The sequence below is a fragment of the Mobula hypostoma genome, chromosome 1 (assembly GCF_963921235.1).
Source record: "Mobula hypostoma chromosome 1, sMobHyp1.1, whole genome shotgun sequence".
In the NCBI taxonomy this organism is placed as follows: Eukaryota; Metazoa; Chordata; class Chondrichthyes; order Myliobatiformes; family Myliobatidae; genus Mobula; species Mobula hypostoma.
This window is the reverse complement of record NC_086097.1, coordinates 76,320,566-76,341,855: the sequence shown is the minus strand read 5'-3', so window position 1 is coordinate 76,341,855 and position 21,290 is coordinate 76,320,566. Positions and strand designations below refer to the sequence as shown.

At 37.2% G+C, this 21,290-nt stretch overlaps 1 protein-coding gene across 3 annotated transcripts in view; it reads left to right on the top strand.

Annotated features, from left to right (window-relative positions):
• fmn1 (formin 1) overlaps window positions 1–21,290 on the top strand; it is a 386,619-nt gene that overhangs the window by 242,148 nt on the left and 123,181 nt on the right. For all 3 annotated transcript variants that reach the window (XM_063050982.1, XM_063050990.1, XM_063051000.1), the window contains 4 exons: window positions 1,165–1,294; window positions 2,020–2,166; window positions 7,063–7,122; window positions 9,525–9,645. In XM_063050982.1, the coding sequence (XP_062907052.1) occupies window positions 1,165–1,294; window positions 2,020–2,166; window positions 7,063–7,122; window positions 9,525–9,645 (458 nt within the window). The remainder of the gene's footprint in view (window positions 1–1,164; window positions 1,295–2,019; window positions 2,167–7,062; window positions 7,123–9,524; window positions 9,646–21,290) is intronic.

The window sequence follows — 21,290 nt, the reverse complement described above, 5'->3', positions numbered from 1 at the left end:
AAAAGGGAGCTAGAAAGAATGGATTTGCAAGGTTTGGGGACAAGGTGAGGCAATGGGACTGATTGGATTCCCCTTCCACAAATCCAGTAAGTGTTCAACATGCTGAATGTGCAAGATGGGTGAAGTGATTAGTCCTAAGGACCGTAGCCTCTCTAAAAGAACAGCAAAATCAAAGCAGGTAGGAAAAGCAGGTAGCTCAATAAGAGTATATTTGGTATGAAGGTCAGCAAGTCCTCATAAATGACATCTTTTAAAATCTATAATCCAGAAATTACAAGATATTTTGCTATAAACTAGACTTGATTTTGACATTGTGCAGTGATAGTATCCTGGGACCAGGTCACCCATGGACTGAATCAAGTAGTCTATATCAGATAAGCAGGACTGAATCTGGGTCTCTGGTGCTATAACGATGTCATGCTAACCACTACGATACCGTGTTGCCAGTGCTGAATTTAGAATTGGGATGATGAGTGGGTGGCAGGCCAGGAGAATGGGATGACAGCACATTTTTGTGCTCCTAATTCATCTGATGCTAAACTGTGTTTATGATTGCTATCACTGGTCTTCAGTTGGACTGCTGAAGCCAGAGTTGCAAATGGTCACAAAGTCAGGCTGGGACAATATGCAGAGACCACAGGAAATGTACTAGAATATTGAAATAAGGCTTCTATTTATTTCAAGAGTACCCCTGGACCATTTAGTGAAAGGGTTGACTAGCCATTCCAGTCTGTCCTGCTAAATTAATTGTATGTGTAACATTAAGCACTTACAGCAATGTTAAGTTTAGTGCTGTTTCAACACAATAACAACACAGGATTGCGTATGAAATTCTCAATGTAATAGCTAATACTAATATTAAACTTGACTTTTTGGCTGCCTGTTCAAGTAATAGAGCAGCTTGAATTAATTAGAGTGCTGGCTGTTACCTTGTAGTTTAATTATCACTCCATCTCTCCCCTGCTGGATCATTTATTTTGGCTTTTTAAGACTTATAATGAACCTACTGGAAGTCAAATCAGAAGTGTTCTGTTAATATCTTTAAGAAAATATGATTTTCATTATTTTTATTTGTAGTGATTTCAAATTAATAGGTTTGTTTATTGGAAATGGATTAAATGGTTAAATCTGATTCATATTAACTTTGGTTTTCTTCCCCAAAAGGTTCTTGTATGAATTGTCACAGATTTCTAACTTTACTGAACGTGCAAATTGCATCATATTCCAATCTAACTTCATGGAAGGAATCTCCACAGTGCGCCGCAAAGCAGAGAATGTTCTCCACCTAAGCAAGGTCTGATTCATCATATATTGCAACTTTAGTAGAATCAGTTTTGGGCACTACAGTAGCCAAGCGGTTAGGAGTTGAATTCTCACACTATTCGTTAAGGAGACTCTGTCCGCCCTCCACGTGCAATGCATGGGTTTTGCCGGGTGTTTCGGTTTCCTCCCACAGTCCAAAGACATACTGGGTAGTTTAATTGGTCATTGTAAATTGTCCAGTAATTAGTTTGGGGTTAATTAGGGTTGTGAAGTTGCTGGGGCAGAGTAGCTTGAAGGGCCTAAGTAATAAGTAATAACAATGATCTCAGTGCCATTCATAGTCTGCTAAGATGTATTTTATTTGATATTGATATCGGGAAGAGGTTGATAATGCCAAATCTAAATTTATTTTAATCTGTAATTGCAGAGAAACTAACTTGGTTCACACCAACTTCTGTCCTGCAGACCTTGTTCCAACTATCTTTACAAATGATCTGTAAATGATTCATTTAAATAGTTTCATGGCATCTTTGTGAATATATACTAGAATATTTAGTATTATGTTTAAAATGAGTTGAATTTGCTCCAAAGTTTATTAACAACCATTGAGTTTATCTGTACTCTCAAAGAGTTCCAGTTTGGCTCCTCGACGAACCAGGAATAAGAATTGCAATATTGTTGGTTAACCGGCTATGATTCTGTTGCTTGAATGTTTAAAAGGAGATTCACTCATTCACCAAGATATATTTTATTCAGAGTTTAAAAGACCAAGAAAGTGTGAAGATTGTGCTAGGTCTCATCCTAGCCTTTGGAAATCATATGAATGGTGGGAACAGGACTCGTGGCCAAGCAGATGGATTTGGCTTAGAAATTCTTCCAAAGTTAAAAGACGTCAAAAGCAGGGTATGTTTTATCTGAGTTCCAGTTGTTATGAATGATGAGTAATTAATTCCTTACTAAGTCTGTAATGACAGATGTAAAACTAAGTAGCTGGAAATGTTGCATTAGTCCTGCAAAGCTTAATGTAATAGTAATTCCTTATGATGTAATTGGAGCAATTCCCTAACTTGCAGCTAGAATGAACTTGTGCATGTCCAATCCGCAGAGTGGCATGACTTCTGCCACAACTCACTGCCTTTTGTCAAGTAAAATAACTGCCTTTATCTAACATCTTGCTGTGATGCTGCATGTAAACAAAGTCCATCAAGTATGTAGTAACTTTGTTATTTGGTTTATTTCCATACATAAGCGATGTTAGTGAATTTTCTGATCGTGCCTGTCTTATTGCAGCCTATGAGTTGGCTATAGGATAGCTCCTCCCACACACATTGAAACTTACTTGCTATCTGTGCAGAAATCTTGATTAGCTAGTTTTAGTAAATAAAACAATTAAACAAATCCTTTATTTTTGTAATGACATTCCCTTACTCAAGTTTGAGCCATTACAGTGATCTTAACATGATGACATAAGGAAATCCTTCCCCTCTACCCTTTTATCTATGAGCTGAAGTCTATGTGTCTTCACTAGTGTTGCTGAGGTCAGTCTGCTGATGACCCAATGATTGGTTTTTGGTAACTGATCAGAACATACTTCCCCACCTGTAGTATCCCTATGGCTGACAGAGTATGCCTTTCAGCTAAAGCACTTCTTGCCATGAACATCGGAAGACCAACAGTTTTCACTTTGATCTAATACTGCCCTTTCTCCTGAACAGAGCAAGTGGGGATAAGCTCCTTCCCCCTCCTATCTGCTATCAGAGTCAGATGTTTGATACAAATTTTAGAATTTACAAAGTCACATTTCTAAATAACATTCCAGGTGGTCAAATTAATTTCAATGGTCATATCTGGGTTACCTCACTTCAATAGGGTTTCGAATGGGAAGGTAGTTCGATTAGAATTGTATATCAGAATCAGGTTTAATATTGCCGGTATATATCATGAAATTAGTTGACTGTGTGGCAGTAATATATAATAATAGAGAAAGAAACTAAATTACAGTGGGTATATGTGTATGTGTGTGTGTATGTATATATATATATATAGAGAGAGCGAGAGAGAGTTAAATTAATTAAGTAGTGCAAAAATAGGAGTCAAAAGAAAGTATTAAGGTAGTGTTCATGGGTTCAATGTCCATTCAGAAATCAGATGGCAGATGGGAAGAAGCTGTTCCTGAATCATTGAGTGTGTGCCTTCTTACTTCAGTACCTCCTTCCTGATGGTAGCAAGGCAAGACATGGGTGATAGATGTCCTTAATGATGGACGCCGCCTTTTTGAGGGATCGCTCCTTGAAGGTGTCCTGGATACTATGGAGGCTAGTGCTTTTGATGGAGCTAACTATGTTTACAACTCTCTGCAGCTTACTTTGATCCTGTGCAGTAGCTACCCCCCTCCCATCCCCATACAAGATGATGATGCAGCCAGTCAGAATGCTATCCACTGTACATCTATAGAATTTTTCGATTGTTTTTCTTAACAAACCAAATCTCCTCAAACTCCTAATGAAATATAGCCGCTGTGGTGCCTTCTTTGCAGCTGCATCGATATGATGGTCGAGGTTTGATCCTCAGAGATATTGACACCCAGAAATTAAAGTTGCTCACTCTTTCCACTTCTGATCTCTCTCTGAGGACTGGTGTATGTCCCCTTGTCTTGCCCTTTCTAAAGTCCGCAATCAATTCTTTGATCTTACTGACGTTGAGTGCGGGGTCCATTTGCAATGGAGTTACATTTTAAATAGGAATACAAAATTTTAAAACATTATAAATCCTGTTTCATAAGTGAAATGATAAATTCTTCAGCATTTTTCTGATGGCTTTCAACTAAGTAGTTTTAGACTTTCAGCATTGCTATGTCTTCCAGGACAAAACTACCAGCATGGAGCCTCTATTTTATGACAGTATGAATATTTTTGCCCTATAGGTCAGATAGAAAATAAACTCATAAACAATCAAATCACACCCCTCTCTTTCTCTTCTTTTTCTCTATATCCTCACAACTTGCACAGAGCCTTATTTCTTTCAGGTTGTGTTTGGATATTTAGCCATAAATTGCCTCCCTGTAATGTAGGTGCAGTTAGTCATTCTTCCTGCAGGTTTTGCTCTGTGCTTTGTCCTTAATTTGTGATTTTTTTTTCTAAAGTATGTTTCCTGTGGAAATAATAAATGGGCCTTCTGGCTTTAGGATGGTTAGGATTAAAGAAGGTTAAAAGGTCGGCACACCATTGTGAGCCGAAGGGCCTGTATTGTGCTGAAATGTTCGATGTCCTATGTTCTAAGTAGCCATTTGACTCGTCTCTAATAAGAATTCACCCCTGTTTGTAAGCTGGTACATAATAAAATGCTTGCTGAAGTAGGGTGCACATGAACTCTGTAGTGGGATAGAACTGCTCAAAAGTCAATACTGCCTCAACACTTTTTATACCTTGCAATCCTTGTTTTACTTTGCCTGTTACAATGCTCGTCACACTATTTAGTCACCTTGTCGAAGCACAATGATTACAGCAAAGGATATGTGCATTTGGGTGCAATAGTATTAAAACATTGTTCTCAGTAGTAAAATATGACATATGCTAATTAGTGTCAAAATTTGCTGAATCAATTACTGAAACCTTTATGCCAAAGTAAAAGAATAAAAGTGCAAAACTTCTTCATGATATTGTATAATTCAGGAAGAGAAGATTTCAAACACTCTTTTACTTTTTATATTAAAAGATTTCATGACATAGGAAACAACATATTCTTTAGCTGAGATATTCATTTCAGCCTTAGCAGTGTAAAACGAATATCAGGTGCAATGTGATTGACTTAAATACTTCAGAAATGACTTAAAGGTAATTTACTGAATAAATTTGTGGGACCAAGAGTCTGTTTCTAACATGCGAACTACAGAAATAATAAAAGGTCAATGCAAAATGGTTTGGCAGACCATTCTAATCTTACTGCAGTGGGATTTGAAAGAACCTTTTGAAATGATTTGTAAGTTATTTTATGACTTTTACCAAAAGATTAAATTTAACAAGAATTCCAGAGATGTGTTTAACTGGTTTTAATCACATTTAAACATTCAATATAAATAATTTTGTAAGTATGCAGCTTACTTATGTTGAGAAAGTTCGCAAGCATTAACCAAATATTGTTTTTTTAAAAGGTTTTGTTCATTCCATACAGAGATGTAAGGAACCAATGCCAAGTTATAATTAATTGCATTCACAGTTTTGTGAAATGACATGTGGTTTAAAACAAAAATGATAATATTGTAAGCTATTTGTCATTGTTAGCTAAAATAGAAGAAAATCAAATAGTTGTCTCAGATTAAAACCAGCTTTTATAGAAGTTAAAGGAAATAAGGATTTTTTTCTTCATTTATAATTTCATCAAACTTTAGTAAAACAAGAAAATTACTGGTCAACTGTTTCAGGAGTACAAATATTCAAACAGTTTGGGATTTTGTTACATCTCATTGAAGTTTATAAGTTGTAAAATTCAGTGAAACAGACCAATTACGCAGAGCCTTGCTTGTGATGGGCAAGATTAAGGCATGAGCCACATAGTTTTGTTACCGGGGTTGCTGTGCATTTCAGTCGTGACTTGCAATTTATTGAGTCAAAGGAACCTTCAATGTGAAAATGTTTAAACCTGTTTTCCGAATTATCTCTGCATAGATAATGGTAATCCTAAAATTTGAACTTCTCAAGTTCAGGGAAATTTCTGCTACATAATTGTCACATTTTTCATATATTAATATTTACTATGAGATTTTAGTGCACTGCCTCTTAATGTATCTTAATGCTTTTTGCTGTATATACTGAATTTTCAGCTTTTTATCTGCCCATGCATTTCTACTAATTCTCTGTTTAAATTGCACAAACAAAGCCATGAGGAATAGGAATTCATAAGGAGAGCATGTCAGTATTTTATATTGTTATTCTGTGTTTAGCTGAAGTTATTAAGCAATTTATTTTAAACACTGTCAACCCTGAATATTGATTAATGTTGCTGTGGCCAGCTGCTATAACTTTGGCAGGCCTCTGTCATGGGAGCCAGAAGACTAGGGTGGGAGCTGCCATTTCACCTCAGTGTATAGGATGCCCATCCAATGTTCTGCCTAGCTCCTTCCATAATCCATCCAAACAACTAACACTGGGACCAAAGATGGGATAGTGAATTTTGGTCCTTTAAAATGTGTTATATCACTCACTCAGATACCTAGATTACACCGTGCAAACTAACCAATCCATTAGTAATTCTGAAACCCTCCCGTGAGTTTAAGTCTAGACCTGGCTACCTGGCATTTTAAAATTTGTCATGTGAGTCTCATTGCCACTTGTCAATTAAGCAATTGGATAATCTTTCACAGTTAACTGAGGGAGGAAGACAAAGTGCCCCGAGCTCAATGAAGACATTTAAGTCATGGACTTCTGGCCCCTTCAACTTTAGGAAGATCCATGGCAGAAATCTGTATGGTTTTCAGATCTGTATGGTAATTCCTTTGCTGAATTTATAGAGAGGAAGTTCGGATAAGCACATACATTTGACATGATCTCAGTTTCTATGTTAGTTTATATTTTGTTAAATGGAAAAGTAGGCTAATTAAAATCTGGAGGAAATAATTATACTGGTGCCAATTTGTTAAAAATGAAATACAGGGTTATTTCCTCTTTGCTGTTTCTAACCTAGAATGAAATATGGCTAGTGGTCGTCCATTAGTCAACAGAAAATTAAAAGAACACAAAGATACTTTGCTTTGTATTTAATATTCAGAGTAATCATTTACAATAAATTATTTTTTTCTTTTAGGATAATCAGATCAGTCTTTTGGATTTTGTTGCATCGTATTACTTGCTCCATTTTGACAAGGTAATTAATGGACTTTTATTTGCATTTCTGTCACACAAACTTGCACATCTAAGTTAAACCAAATAGTTATTCAAATCAGCTTCCCTTGGAATTTAACTTATTTACTATCATTTTTTATGAATACTCTTGACAAAATTATCTAAGATTTTAAATCCATCAGAAAGGCATTTTCGTAAATATCAGTTTGTTTCAAATGTAAATTTTAAAAAAGATAAATTGTTTTGATATAGCTGACATTATAAAATTGATTTGATTTCTTTTGAGTTGATTTTCAATTAAACATTCATGACAAAGATTTTCCTTTCTTGCCGCATTTGCCTCCAGAATGTCTATGTGTCTTTTATGGACAAACTTAAAGGACATCTGCAGTCAATTTTTTTTCTCCCTCATCAGTTTTTAGCATTAATTTGGTTGAATATTTTCAGGGAACTAGAAGATGAGGGGTGGTAAAGCAGCAGATTTGTAGCTGAGTCAAATTTGAGAGATTAAGTCAATTAAAAGAGGGTGGATCGGATCTGAGTCTTGAGACAATATCAAGCTCCTTTTCAACCCATTACCATTCTACAGATACGGAATATAAGAATCAACAATGAAGGGAAGGGAGATCTAAATGTGGGCATGAATCTAGAAATATGAAGGATAATATCACTGAGATATTTTCTCCACGTTACAATCCCAGTAGGTCAACATTGTAGTGTGTTTATAAGGAAATACAGTAATGTTTTAGTTAATTAATTTATTTATTTTATTGAGATACAGCACCGAATGGGCCCTTCTGGCCTTTCGAGCTGTGCTGCCCAGCAGGCCCCGATTTAATCCTAGCCTAATCATGGGACAATTTACACTGACCTATTAACCTACCAACCGCTACATCTTTGGACTGTGGGAGGAAACTGGAGCACACAGATGAAACACATGCAGTCATGGGGAGCATGCACAAACGCCTTACAGGCAGTGGCAGGAATTGAACTTGGGTCCCTAGTACTGTAGATCATTGTGCCAACTACTACACTACTGTGCCACCCCAGTCAACATTTTGATAGATAAGAACTGATTAGGGATACTCAGCATGGCTTTCAGCTAGGGAAATCTGTTTCAAACTTAATAACTGAATGTCATTGCTTTCACCAGCTCCATGGTGGATGGTAATTGAGTCCAGTTAACTTGATCATCATGAAGCTGTTGCATGCACATGTGGACCTGGCAGTGTATTCATTTGAACAAAATAACTTCTGATCACCCTTGAAAATCAAAAGGCGTGCAGTTGCTGGAAATTAGAAATAGAAGCAGGAGATGCTGGGGGAAAAGTTCAACAGGTCAAGCAGCCTCTGTGGAAAAGAGTTAACATTTCAAGTTGGAGACTCTTTGGCCAAGAGCTTCTGTTTCTCTTTCCACTGGTATTGATGTATCTGTGTGCTTGCGGTATTGTCTGTTTTTACTCTGATCATCCTGGCATGTTGGCTTCTGTTAAGAGCTGCTGAAAGAACAATAAAAATTATGGTTGGTGCTTCGGAGGAAGCAGCTAATCAGGTATTCATGCCTTAAATCATCAACACTGATGAAGAGTGAACAAATATACTTGTTGCCAAGTGCCCAGACTGCCACATCCACATGCTGTAATGCAACTGCCTCATCAGGAGCACGAGGCACAATGAATTGCCTGGTCTATATGGTAGTCAACAGATATCATGTCAACAGACACATGTTTCCCTGTGTATCTGGGAGCACGTTACAATTGACAGCCAGCTGTATTAAGAGGGGAAGTTGTTCAGTAAGAAACTATATAGTTGCACTGGTGACACTGGAGGAAAATACACCACATCAGTTGCTACAGCTAATTATTACAATACAAATGACAACAGGAGGAAAGCAAATTTAAAAAGAAAATAAAAACTAGGTCGCAGAGAAGTCGAGGAGGACAATGGGTGGAATGAAGGAAACGTGAAATAATGTGGTTTCTAAGGGGCAGTTAAGCTCTTTTATCTGCATAATCCAAGCTTGAAATTCAATATGATAAGGTGTGGGGGTCAAAGCTGAGAGTTCTGCTGACGACCGATTGCATAATTCTATGTTTCTTTTCGTGAACTGATGGATAACTTCTAATACTAGACATGTGTTTTAGATGGGTCTTTTTTTACATCAGAAGCCATATACGTCATGATTGCAGATAAAGTGGTACCAAAACAGATTCAAATAAATATTAAAATTGAGGAATTCATGTTTGAAACACAGGTTTGCGACACACTGAATCTACTTCTGGAATTTTGACCAGAGAAACCCACTTCATTTCCATCAGGGTAGAATACACACATATTTTCATGTGACATTAGTGAGGAAAATTGGGGCTTAATCTTCACTGGTATCTGAACCAGATATTAACATTTTCTTTTCTCATGTAACAGGATGCAGGAACGGAAAAAAGTATATATCCTTTACCAGAACCCCAGGAATTACTGCGAGCTTCACAAGTTAAGTTTGAGGATCTCATGAAGGATCTCAGGAAGTTGAAAAAAGACCTTGCAGGTATTGAAACTTTCAAATATATGAACTAGTTGTTTTGGATTCAGGCCGGATTAAACATAATTATTTTCAGGAGTATAACATTTCCTGTGTATTTGCACCTAACTGTGTTGTCAGATCAAAACAAATTACATAAATGGTGTAATTGAGAATGAAGAAATAAAGGAACAGAGAATTACACCTGCAATTCCCTTGATATTTTTGGTCCAATCACATCTTTGATCAAAGAAAATAATCTTGCCCTTTCAATAGAGTATAAGTTAATTTTTGCAAGTTGTTCTTTTCCAAATAGAGTTTAAATGATGTCTACCATTTTGGACACAGTCATATTTATGGTAATTTGTAGCAATTTTTGAAATAAGTTTCAAATTATCTTCACTAAAAATTGCACTGGTTTATATGTATCCCTGAATGTAATTTTAAGACATTGGGCATTAGTTTGTGTGAAATAGAGACTGTAAAAATTTGCATTTTTAAGGCTGTGAATTTGCCGTGCAGGTATTTATGGCCTTAAAATTTAATTTTCATTCTTAAGTTTATAACTTTCCTTAAACCCTAATTGTTTCCAAAGATTACCACTAATTTATCTTGACTTTGTAATTGGGATATGCTCAAGAAATTGATGGAAATTTTAGGATTAAAGTGACATTAGCAAATTGGGTGTACAAATAGAAGCAAGTTCTCAGTTACACCATTGTGATAATAAATTAGAGTATTAAAATATTGTTATGACCTTTGCTTTGAATGAGATGATGATGATTAGCTAATCAAAACTAAAATTAGAAATATTTGTTCACTTGTAATGACTTCTTCTCTTTTAAGCCAGTGAATGTTTTTGAATTAGCTCACGTATGAAGCAGCATGTGTAAAAAAAAGGATAGTGTCAGTCAAAAAACACATTTATGTAGATCCCAAAACAAAGTATTGAGAAAGTATCAATTGTTGTTTGTTCAACCCCAGGACACTGAAGTACTCTTGTCATCTCTCATCCCTTGGCTCTCATAGAACCCTTGCCCTGCCCTCTGTATTAGTAGTTTGTGCAGAAACATGATCTGTGTTTGATCTCCTCTCCTCTGTCAGCAGGTTTCCAGCATTAAGTCGAGCTACTGTGTCTTTCAGACCTACATGTGTGCCACAATAAATTATAATTCAAAGAGATAAATGGGTATAATTGATAAAATGCTTTACCTTTTGGTAAAATGCATTTTTTTTGCTTTAAATTAATTTTAATGATTTGAAAGTATAATGGTGCCTTTACAAAATTCAATCAAATTAGATTGAAAAATGCAAATGTTTTAATTGGCAATATGAAGCTATTTGTATACATGTCATGTTCTGTAAAGAACCTTAAATTATACCAGATTTAAGTTTAGGTTAGTGTACTATTTTCACATTTTACAGTCATTTTAATTTATTGTGGCTATTAAAAGGTTGTGGCTGCTGGCAAAATATCAGTGAAAGTTTAAAGCTAAACCAGATGTGATTAGAGACTGACTCCCAAGAAGCATCAGGCTCAACTATCCAGACAGACCCACTGGCTTCAGATGTGAATGATTTAAGTAATATTAACTAGTGTTGCCCCTGTTATAGGGTGCACAGATTTATTTTATGGTTTGATGGTGTGAGCCATTTGAGTGTCAATTCAGCAGACATTTGTCCAATTGCAAAAGGAAAAGACAATCAAACATTTCTTTTAGTGAGATGTTCAAGGATTGTTTCCAGGTTCTGGAATGTTAATTTAATTCCTATTATAATAATCTCCCAAAGGGACAAAAAAAAAAGTCCCTACATTTATTGGTAACTATTTCCTTATACTATATCTATTCTCTGTAGCAACTTGCTAGTTTTAGTTCTTAATCAAGAGTTCTGAAAGTGGCTTCCCAGGTGAATGGGTGATGGTTCGGGGGAGCATCATGTGACACAGAAGAGTAGCTATTCCAGGGCCATGATTGAAGCACTTATGTAGAAGTGTTGCTATTCCCTAGTGAGGCAGCAATGCTGCGGTCGTTGTTTGCAACTAGCTCTAGGTATAGGCTCTGAGAAGCTGTTGCTAGGTGCCCGAATAATGTGATGTACCATATTTATTAAAGCCTTTTATATACACTGTATATAAAAGTTCTGTGAGAACTTTGAGTTTTCAATGATGCCACTTCTACAGTTTTGAGATCTCAATCTTACACAAGTTTTCCTTTCACAGAGAGGGTGCGGAATGTTTAAAGAATTTCAATGCTGCAAGAACTTAATTCCACTGTATAAGTTCAATTGATTCTGTAATAATGATTTACAGACCCCTTTAAGTTAACTGAATTTCCAAGTTGGAAAAATCGTGGTAATTGTGAATTAACAGGGAAATTTTGAGCCATGATGGTGCCCCATTATTTTTCGTAATTCTACTTTGTGACATTCACAGGGACACAGTGCTGCAAAAAAATGTAAATGCTTCTGTTAATCACCTCACAATATAGTACAGCATTAAAGAAATTATAATCATGTAATTTTCTGTTGTTGGTCCCAGCCATTCTTTCATTGAAGTTTTGGTAAGAGGCACTCTTCCTGAAGGCCCTGTATGGTGTAGCTTCTGCTGAGAGCCCTTCTTTCCCTTTGCCTTGTTCTCCTAGCAACTTGTTTTGCTCTCTAACATCTCTCTTTATACAATTATGTTTATTTCTAAGAGCAAAGTCTACCAGGCCACCCATGAGTTGAAGGAACTTGTCTCAGAACAAGCCTTTAAGCCATCAAACATCAGCCAGACCACACCTTGTAGACCGTTGAAACTCTAGACAAATATGGGAAAGCTCCAAAAATCATAGAGTTGCACCAGCTGCATGAAGAAATAATCCAGCAGCTAATATTTAAGTAGTTCTTGATCTCTTTAAGGATTACTAGTGGAGGTCCTCCATGCATAGAAAGCGTGTTCAGCTCTAGGAGCTACACCAACAAGTGTCCCAAAAGTTTATCTAGTGCACTTATCAGAGTGACAAAACCGGAGGACTTGACTTTTGATTCCTAAACATCAAATAGTATCTTAAAAATCTACTGCCAAAAGCCCATTTTAATCCCAAAAATAGCTATCATGCAATGCACCAAATTCTTTGTTAGTAATTCTGAAAAATCTTTTTAAGGCTATTCACCATGTTTTCAAAACACTGCTTTCGTTGTCTTCTTTGATATTGTTTCGCATTGGGACTTGCCAGTATTTCACTGTTCTCACTTTGATAAAAGCTGAACTGGCGCCTGTAAAATTGGATTTATGCAAGTAAATCTGATATTGCAATGTTAAGGATCTCCCAAATAAAGTTGTACAGAACAAAGAATAATGCCCTATAATCAGCACTCTATGATGTAAGCGATACATTAGGAAATGAATCATCTGTTTATAGTAAGCAGAGTTTTCAACAAATGCAGATGAAAGATTTGTTCATATCTAAATCAGTGCTGTTATACTGCTCAGAAACTGTACATTCCTGTTTTTGTTTTTGTTTTTATATAGCATTTACAATCATAAAGCTTCTTAAAATCATTGATAATTCCGTATCAAATTGGACTTTGAAGATTTCTGATGTTCTCCTGAATATGTATTTAATGTTATTTTTTTAGTTTGTAATTCAAGTTAGATCACCACATCACTGTCTATTAGAAGTGGCAAGGAACGGGATTTAAGTCAGTTCCATGAGCACGCAGTATAATGTTAGTTTACAGCACTTTGAGTCTTTGTTTATTGTTTGCACACAATACCCATTTTGCACACAATATCCACTCTAAGTTTATACAGTAATAGGATGATTATCAGTTTGATTCTGATAGGCCATGCCTTCAATTTGGCACAAGATAATGGAAGTATTATGTCTACAGATGGCGACAGCTGCTCAAAATGTTTCTGATTGTAGCCATATTAGAATAAGTAAGAGGAACAATTGAACTACGGTGTGTATTCAAAAGCTTGAAGTGATCTTTGATATTTAGCATTTCACCTAAGATGGTACAAGGATTGCAGTGGAAAAAGCAGAAGTTCAGCAAGTGCTCAGCAAATCACTGCCTGAAGTTCAATTGAAATGTAACCTCCTTCCACGCTAAGTGAGATTCTTGACATTTTAGAGGTGAGGGACAGAATTTCCATATCTGTTCCCTTTTGTTTTTCTGGTTTCTAATTGGTATGCCATAAAATGGATTGTACCCAAGATAGCAGTACTTGAACTGACAGAGGTGGGACATATTTATGCAACACACACAAAATGCTGGTGGAACGCAGCAGGCCAGGTAGCATGTGCGTTGCTTGAATTTCCAGCATCTGCAGATTTCCTTGTGTTTGAATCATGTTTGAAACCTAGATTGATCTCCTAGCAAATTGTTGGCTTGATCCGCTTATAAATTGGTCAATGGACAAGGCAAAAAGAAATTGTAAATGGAACATCACCAACATGGAAATGGATTGGCAGTGACACATTATTCAGGAGCTTTCAAATGGCTGGTCTGTCTATACTGGTACTTAAAATTGTTGATTTATTCCAAACCCAGATACTTTAGTGAGTCAGAAACAAACAAACATGCCCTTGTATTTAAATAAAAGTGAAAATACACTGCTTTCTAAGGGATACACATCAAAGTTGCTGGTGAATGTAGCAGGCCAGGGAGCATCTCCAGGAAGAGGTACAGTTGACGTTTCGGGCTGAGACCCTCCGTCAGGACTAACTGAAGGAAGAGCTAGTAAGAGATTTGAAAGTGGGAGGGGGAGGGGGAGGTCCAAAATGATAGGAGAAGACAGGAGGGGGAGGGATGGAGCCAAGAGCTGGACAGTTGATTGGCAAAAGGGATATGAGAGGATCATGGGACAGGAGGCCCGGGGAGAAGGAAAGGGGGGGGGAATCCCAGAGGATGGGCAAGGGGTATAGTGAGAGGGACAGAGGGGGGAAAAAGGAGAGAGAGAAAGAATGTGTGTATATAAATAAATAACGGATGGGGTACGAGGGGGAGGTGGGGCATTAGCGGAAGTTAGAGAAGTCGATGTTCATACTATCAGGTTGGAGGCTACCCAGACGGAATATAAGGTGTTGTTTCCCCAACCTGAGTGTGGCTTCATCTTTACAGTAGAGGAGGCCATGGATAGACATATCAGAATGGGAATGGGATGTGGAATTAAAATGTGTGGCCACTTTCTAAGAATCATTTTTGGGGGAGTTACAACAGAATTTGGTTACAGATAATATTTAAGATAATCCAAAAACTAAAACAACCTTTCAGTGTAAACCCACTCTACTTCATTCACTTCCTGGCTTTCTCTTTGCTAACTAGAGGCTCTTCATTCATTGCTGCTGAATGGTATTTTGTGGCACTCTGCTTTTACAAACTGCCCATCATTGAACAATGTACCAGGAGCAGCAGAATATTATTGAATAGCTATCCAGAGATCATCTGTCATATTTTATTCAGCTCCATGGATCATATATTTCCAGAATTTCTACTGAATCTCTCTCTATCTTTGGATGGGTAGTCAAGGAATGAAGGCTTTATTTAGAAATTCAGCTTATCATTCTACCTGGACCTTTACATGGAATCAGCTCTTTTTAGATGTGATACTGGTACTGCAAAGATTTTTTTTTAAGTTGCAAACTTTTTCAAATCTGATTTGTTCAGTGCGTGACCAGGATAAATTGTACCTTGTGGGGACACAGCACTAAACATTCAGAAACTTCATTATGGATTGACATTATTTATATCAAATTAAAGGCATGCTTGCTGTGTTATTCCATGGGAATTTGCTGTGAAAATTAATGACCATTAAAACTTACTGAAATGTTTGAAATGCAATTTTTCTTCTTGAATGGGTATTTTCTTTTATTACGCGTACTGCATTATTTTTGTTACATCTCAGTACAAAATATTTGTTGAGGTCATGGGTTAAAAGTGAAAGGTGAGAGGCTTAACGGGAACACAAGGGGAAACTTCAGTCAGAGGGTCGCGAGAGTGTGGAATGAGCTGCCGGCGCAAGTGGTGCATATGAGCTCGATTTCAATGTTTAAGAGAAGTTTGGATATACATGGATGGTAGTGGTATGGAGGGCTATGGTCCTGGTGCAGGTCAATAGGAGGAGGCAGTTTAAATGATTTCAGCAAGGACTAGATGGACAGAAGGGCCTGTTTTTGTGCTATGACATCTGACAGACTTCTGTAGAATTCTCATAACATAACTGACCAAAACCCATTTGGTCCATAGTAGCACTATTGCTGCTCGTGTTTCACCCACTGCTATCCCAGTGGATCTGCAAGTAACAATTGAAATAAGCTCTTCCAAAAGGCGTGACGGCAATAAAAAGCTTTAATGCACCTGATTGATCTATTACACTACAGGAAGTTGCTACCATGTGACTTAGTTACACAGAGTATAGGTTAATTGGAAATGAACATCTGGGCGTCTTCTTCATTATTATCAATACTGTGTCTGGTCTGAACCAACAAACCCCCAAAATGCTAATTGAAAATATACAACTCTCAAGGATTAAGAGAGACTGCAGGACTACAGTTTCCAGAAACCAGACAAATTATGCAATGCAATGTTAGATGCACTCATAACAGCATGTTAACATTTAATTGTATATTAGGATACATTGTTAATATCTTTAAAAGCATTACAAAGTTAAAATATAATGTCAGTGTCAATGTTTACTTAGTATGCCTGATTAAGCTCAGCTCTCTGTAACTTTTTTTAAATTCAAAACACTACAGACAGAATAATAACTTACATTAATAGACATTTCTAACACACTACTTTTTCTTGCTGAAACTTGTCCAGATACTTTTTAAAAATATCCGTGGCTGTATGTTCCTTACAGATTGATATTAGAATATTCTCTTTTTACACAGATGAAAGGAATGTAACTTTATGCAGTCCCAGTTAGTTGATTTACCTGTAAAAATGAACACACAGGGTAAAAACTGCTATGCACTTGAGTCTGAAGTATATGGTGTTTTAAATTGTGAGTTGTAGTAAAGTGTGAGAGTTGAGCAAGAAAATGTGAGCATTTTCAATATATGGAGTACTATGTATATGTAGTCATACTGGAGCCACGTGCTAAAGATACATTATGTCAGTAGTCCACCACGGGCTGTTTAATTATTCTCAGCCGTTAGTATTCCGAGCTAGCTCAGTAGGAGGTAAGCACTATCTTCACTCTGATAGGTACACGAGGGAAATCATAAATAGCTTGGAAACTGAACATGATGTGAAATCTATTTGTTGCCATGGCAGTAGAAGACAGGGGCTGCATAATTTCAACATTTTATGGCTTTGGTTTATTGGGTGTCAGAAAAAAATAATGTTATAGTGTTAGAAGACAGTGTTTCAGATTTAACAGTGGTATTTTTAAAGGTGCTACAGAAAACCATGTTTCCAGTGAAACCTGAAAGGACCCACTACTATGGTGATCCTGTCTATTGCAGTTTCGCTTTGTAGTCTGGATTTTCCATAGAGGCATTATCCTTAGTTAGGACCTCCATTCAACAACATTAATCTCCTCTGCATCTTCTAGAACAGTGGTTCCCAAACTTTTTTGGTTACTGCCCCCTTGGCTTCCAAACAACATCCCCAGTGCCCCTCTCCCCATTTCTGGCCATTACATAAAAGCTATAAAGAATCTTGATTGTGATGCACAGTGAAAGAAAATAGGAACTGCAAATTCAAAGCAGTGACAAATAATTGCAAAAAATATTCAAATCTATTTAAAGCTGCAAATAAAATTATTTCTTTAATCATAATAAATACAATTTTCTCAACTATTTTAGAGTGTACATTAGTAGTCCACTACTTCATTGCTTTTTCACCTTTCAATGAGGTGGATGGGCTTGGGGCAGTGACATCAGCTTCTCAACATCAGACAATGTCATTCAGAAGGAGTCTCAGATCCCCATGTTCAGTAATTTGCTGTCTGTTTCATTGCTTTGAAAGAATTTGAGCAACTGCACTCCACTAAATTGTTGGAAAGACAATAATGAACATCTTGACATTTTTCCACAGTGCAGTATAGCATTCAGAGAATTCTTTCTGCAACCTAAAGTCATGATATGATTTTTTGAACCTCTGCTTCTGCTCAAAGTCACTTTGTAGCAAGATCAGTTCTTCCTCCATCCTTCCTTTCCTTGGGATAAATCCATCCTACTTCCTCATTACAAGTGCTAAAGGAATGGATTTATTTCCCAATCTGGAATTTGGATCGAGAGAAGATCCTGAAAGCTGCCTGACATGTCTCTATGCAGCTCGCACTGGTGGGCACAATATACTTGAAGATCATCATCTGGTATTCTTTCTTTCTCTTCCAACTCTGAGAAGCTCAGGAATTGGAAAAGGTCACAGTGGCCAGTGTTGCACTTAAATAGGGCTAACTTGGACAGAAACATGGAGACGACTGATTTGACATTGATAAGGTTCACATCAGTTCCTTGCAATTGAAGACTAATTTCATGGAACTTTGCAAATACTATAATTCTGACAAATAAGCAATGTTATGCAATATATTCTTGAGTTTATTACTGAATGAAGCCTTTGAATCTTCAAAGATTTTTATCACAGATTCAAAAAGTGCATAAAAGCATCTCAGGCAGTTTTCTTTTGACAGCCATCTTATTTTTGTGTGCAACAACAAGTGTTCAAACTGTTCATCATTCTCAATACAAAGCTCTCCATATACTCAAGAATTCAGTGCATAGGACTTGATTTTATTTACCACTGTAATAACAGTATTTAATGACTTGTGCAGCCAATCGCAGGTTTATATTCTGTCAAGGTGTCTGTGAATTACACAGTGAATGATGAATATGTTTGTTACAGTTTTCTTCAAGAAAGTAATAAACACATAGTAGCAATCTGTCATTGATGATGCCCATCTGTTGCCCAAGCAAGGATACTGAGTGGAATTTCCCTTTCTTTGAACAATTGCCCAATGAACTGAAATATTAATCACTTTAATTATTTGGTTTGGTAACTCATGTAAAACTGTACTCAGAACCTCGATTAATGTTGGCAGAATCAGTTCTTCTCCAATTGTATGCAGCTTTTCAGATTTAGCAGTAAAACATTGTATGAAGCACGCAAACCATCATTGTTTTGGTGTGAAGTATTGGCAAACATGTTTTGCAATGTTTTCCATTTCTGGAAGTTTTCGCAAAGTGACTGAAAATAAGCCAAGTTCTTGTTTGCTTTATCAGAGTGCATTCTCTTCAAGTGTTCAAGGAGCCTGGACTGTTTCACTTCCTCATGTGAAAAAACTTTTTCACACAAGACACATTGGCTGCTGTTAGTTGCTTGGTGCTGGTATAAATCTACATTTCAGATACACCACATTATTCTGTCCACACTTTTTTTATTTGATCTGCTTTTGTCATTTTCTTTATGGAGTGACGACCACAGTCAATCACCTATTGCTTAAGTCCAATCTCAAGCACCGTGATCAATAAAGGAGAAGTTATGATGTTGTGATAGTTCAGGCAAATCTTGACTCTCTGTCTGAAAATACAAAAAGTGGGCCGTGGGTAGAGTAATGTGATCAAGACCGTTCAAAAGGGCAGGTTCTGAACTTCACCCCATTGAACGCCTTACTCTTATTCACAGGAATTGTGTCACTGAGTGAATAGAGTATAGGAATCGTACTAGCTTTCACTGTACTACAGTAGTGAATGCATGGGCTGAGCCTGGAAATAACACAATTTTTTCAGTCCAGGTTTCTCATGGTATGACAGATACAGAAGTGTCACATTGCTTCTTAATGACTATAACTTGTTTCGAGCAAAGTCTAAGAGAACAATGGATTAGCAAGAGATGAGGTGATTACATGAATATTATAATCAATTGTGAGGCACTAAGGATCAAATGCTTATTAAAAATAATTAATTTCTTAATGTAAGCCTGTAATCCCTCAGCTGCCTCCCTTGCTAGCAAGCACCCCCTTTATCTTTTTATCACCCACACTGCCTCCAGCGGGGTAATATCCCCCACTTTGGGAATCATTGTTCTAGTATTAACCTCATTAAAAATGCACGTGATCTTTGAGCACTGGAAATGCTATTGATAGGAATTTGCCAGCTCATGAACATTAAGCAACGAACTGCCGCAGCCTTCTTTTCTATTTTTTGTTCATACTTGCACTTGTTTCTAATTACAAGCTTTATTTTGAGTAGACTGTGATTTGTGGAATGAGCATGCTCTCTACTGTCAAGTGCAGGTTGATTCATTTTGAGAAGGCAATCAAGGGAAGGACATTTACGGTAAATCATAGAGGTATATTGATAAACAGAGGGATGTCAGGGTATGAGCCCATAGATCCTTGAAAGTTGCAGAATGTACAAGGTGGTGAAGAAGATATATGGGAGTTGCCTTCATTAGCCCTGATATAGAATATATGACTTAAAATGTCATGTTACAACTTTATAAAATAATGGTTAGGCCAGTTCTGGTCACAGCACTTAGGAAAACGAGATGGTGCTGGAGAGCCTGGTATGGAAACACCAATGTCCTTGAACAGAAAAGCCTTCAAAATGTAGTAGATATGTCCCTCACAGGTAGAGCCCTCTACACAGAGTACAGTCGCAGGAGAGCAGCATCAATCATCACAGACCCCCGCCATCCAGGCCATGCTCTCTTCTCACTGCTGCCATCAGGAAGAAGCTACAGTAGCCTCAAGACCCACACCACCAGACTGAGAAACAACCACCAGGCTCTTGAACCAGAGGGGATAACTTCATTCGGCCCATCGCTGAACCTGTGGGCTTTCAGCGTCTCATCATCTCATGCTCTTGATATTTATTGTTTATTTATTTATTATTATCTTTCTTTTTGCATTTGCACATTGCTTGGTAGTCTCTCCTGTTGGGTGTGGTCTTTCATTGTTTCTGTTGTGTTTCTTGTATTTACTGTAATATATATGTGTACCTAGATAATAAACTTACTTTGAACTTTGAACTTTTGAGAATGCAGAAGAGATTCATCAGGATGTTCCACAGACTAGAACATTATAGTTATTACGTCAGTCTAGGTAGGCACAATTTATTTTCTCTGAGGCAGAGGAGTGACCAGCTAGAGGTGTCATGGTGTGCACTGGCCATATCGGCATGCAAGTATGGAGGAAAGATAGACTCCAATGTAGGGATAGCGACCAGGGTTTATTCATAATGATTCCGAATGAACATCTGTGGCTCAGCCAAGCGACACTGTGAGAAGTAACATTCTCAAATCTGGGACCCCACGATTAGCGCTAATAAAGCATCCACTTAAATAATACAAGTAACAAGTAATGCAGAATTCCTGAGCCTATCAAAATAATTTTAACAAGCTTAAATAGAAAGCACCAGGAGACCGCATTTCAAACAGCTAGTCGCTCAAGAAAAACAGAAGGAATTCCAAAGGATTAACGATTCACATTAACCATTTCAAATGCTCTAAAAACTTCAGAGCCCAAAGCTCCCAGTGCCCTGCACAGCCCCAAAGAGGTTATTACAGTATCCCCTTCCCTATGGCTGGCAACTGATGGTTCAGGGAGACCTAAAAACTCGAGATTCAGGGATGATGAGAGAGACCTGGGGATCCTCAGGAGAGACTTGGGAGTCCTCAAGACAGGGAAAATATTGAAAAAACCTTGGGAACTTTGAAAAAGACCTTGAAAATCT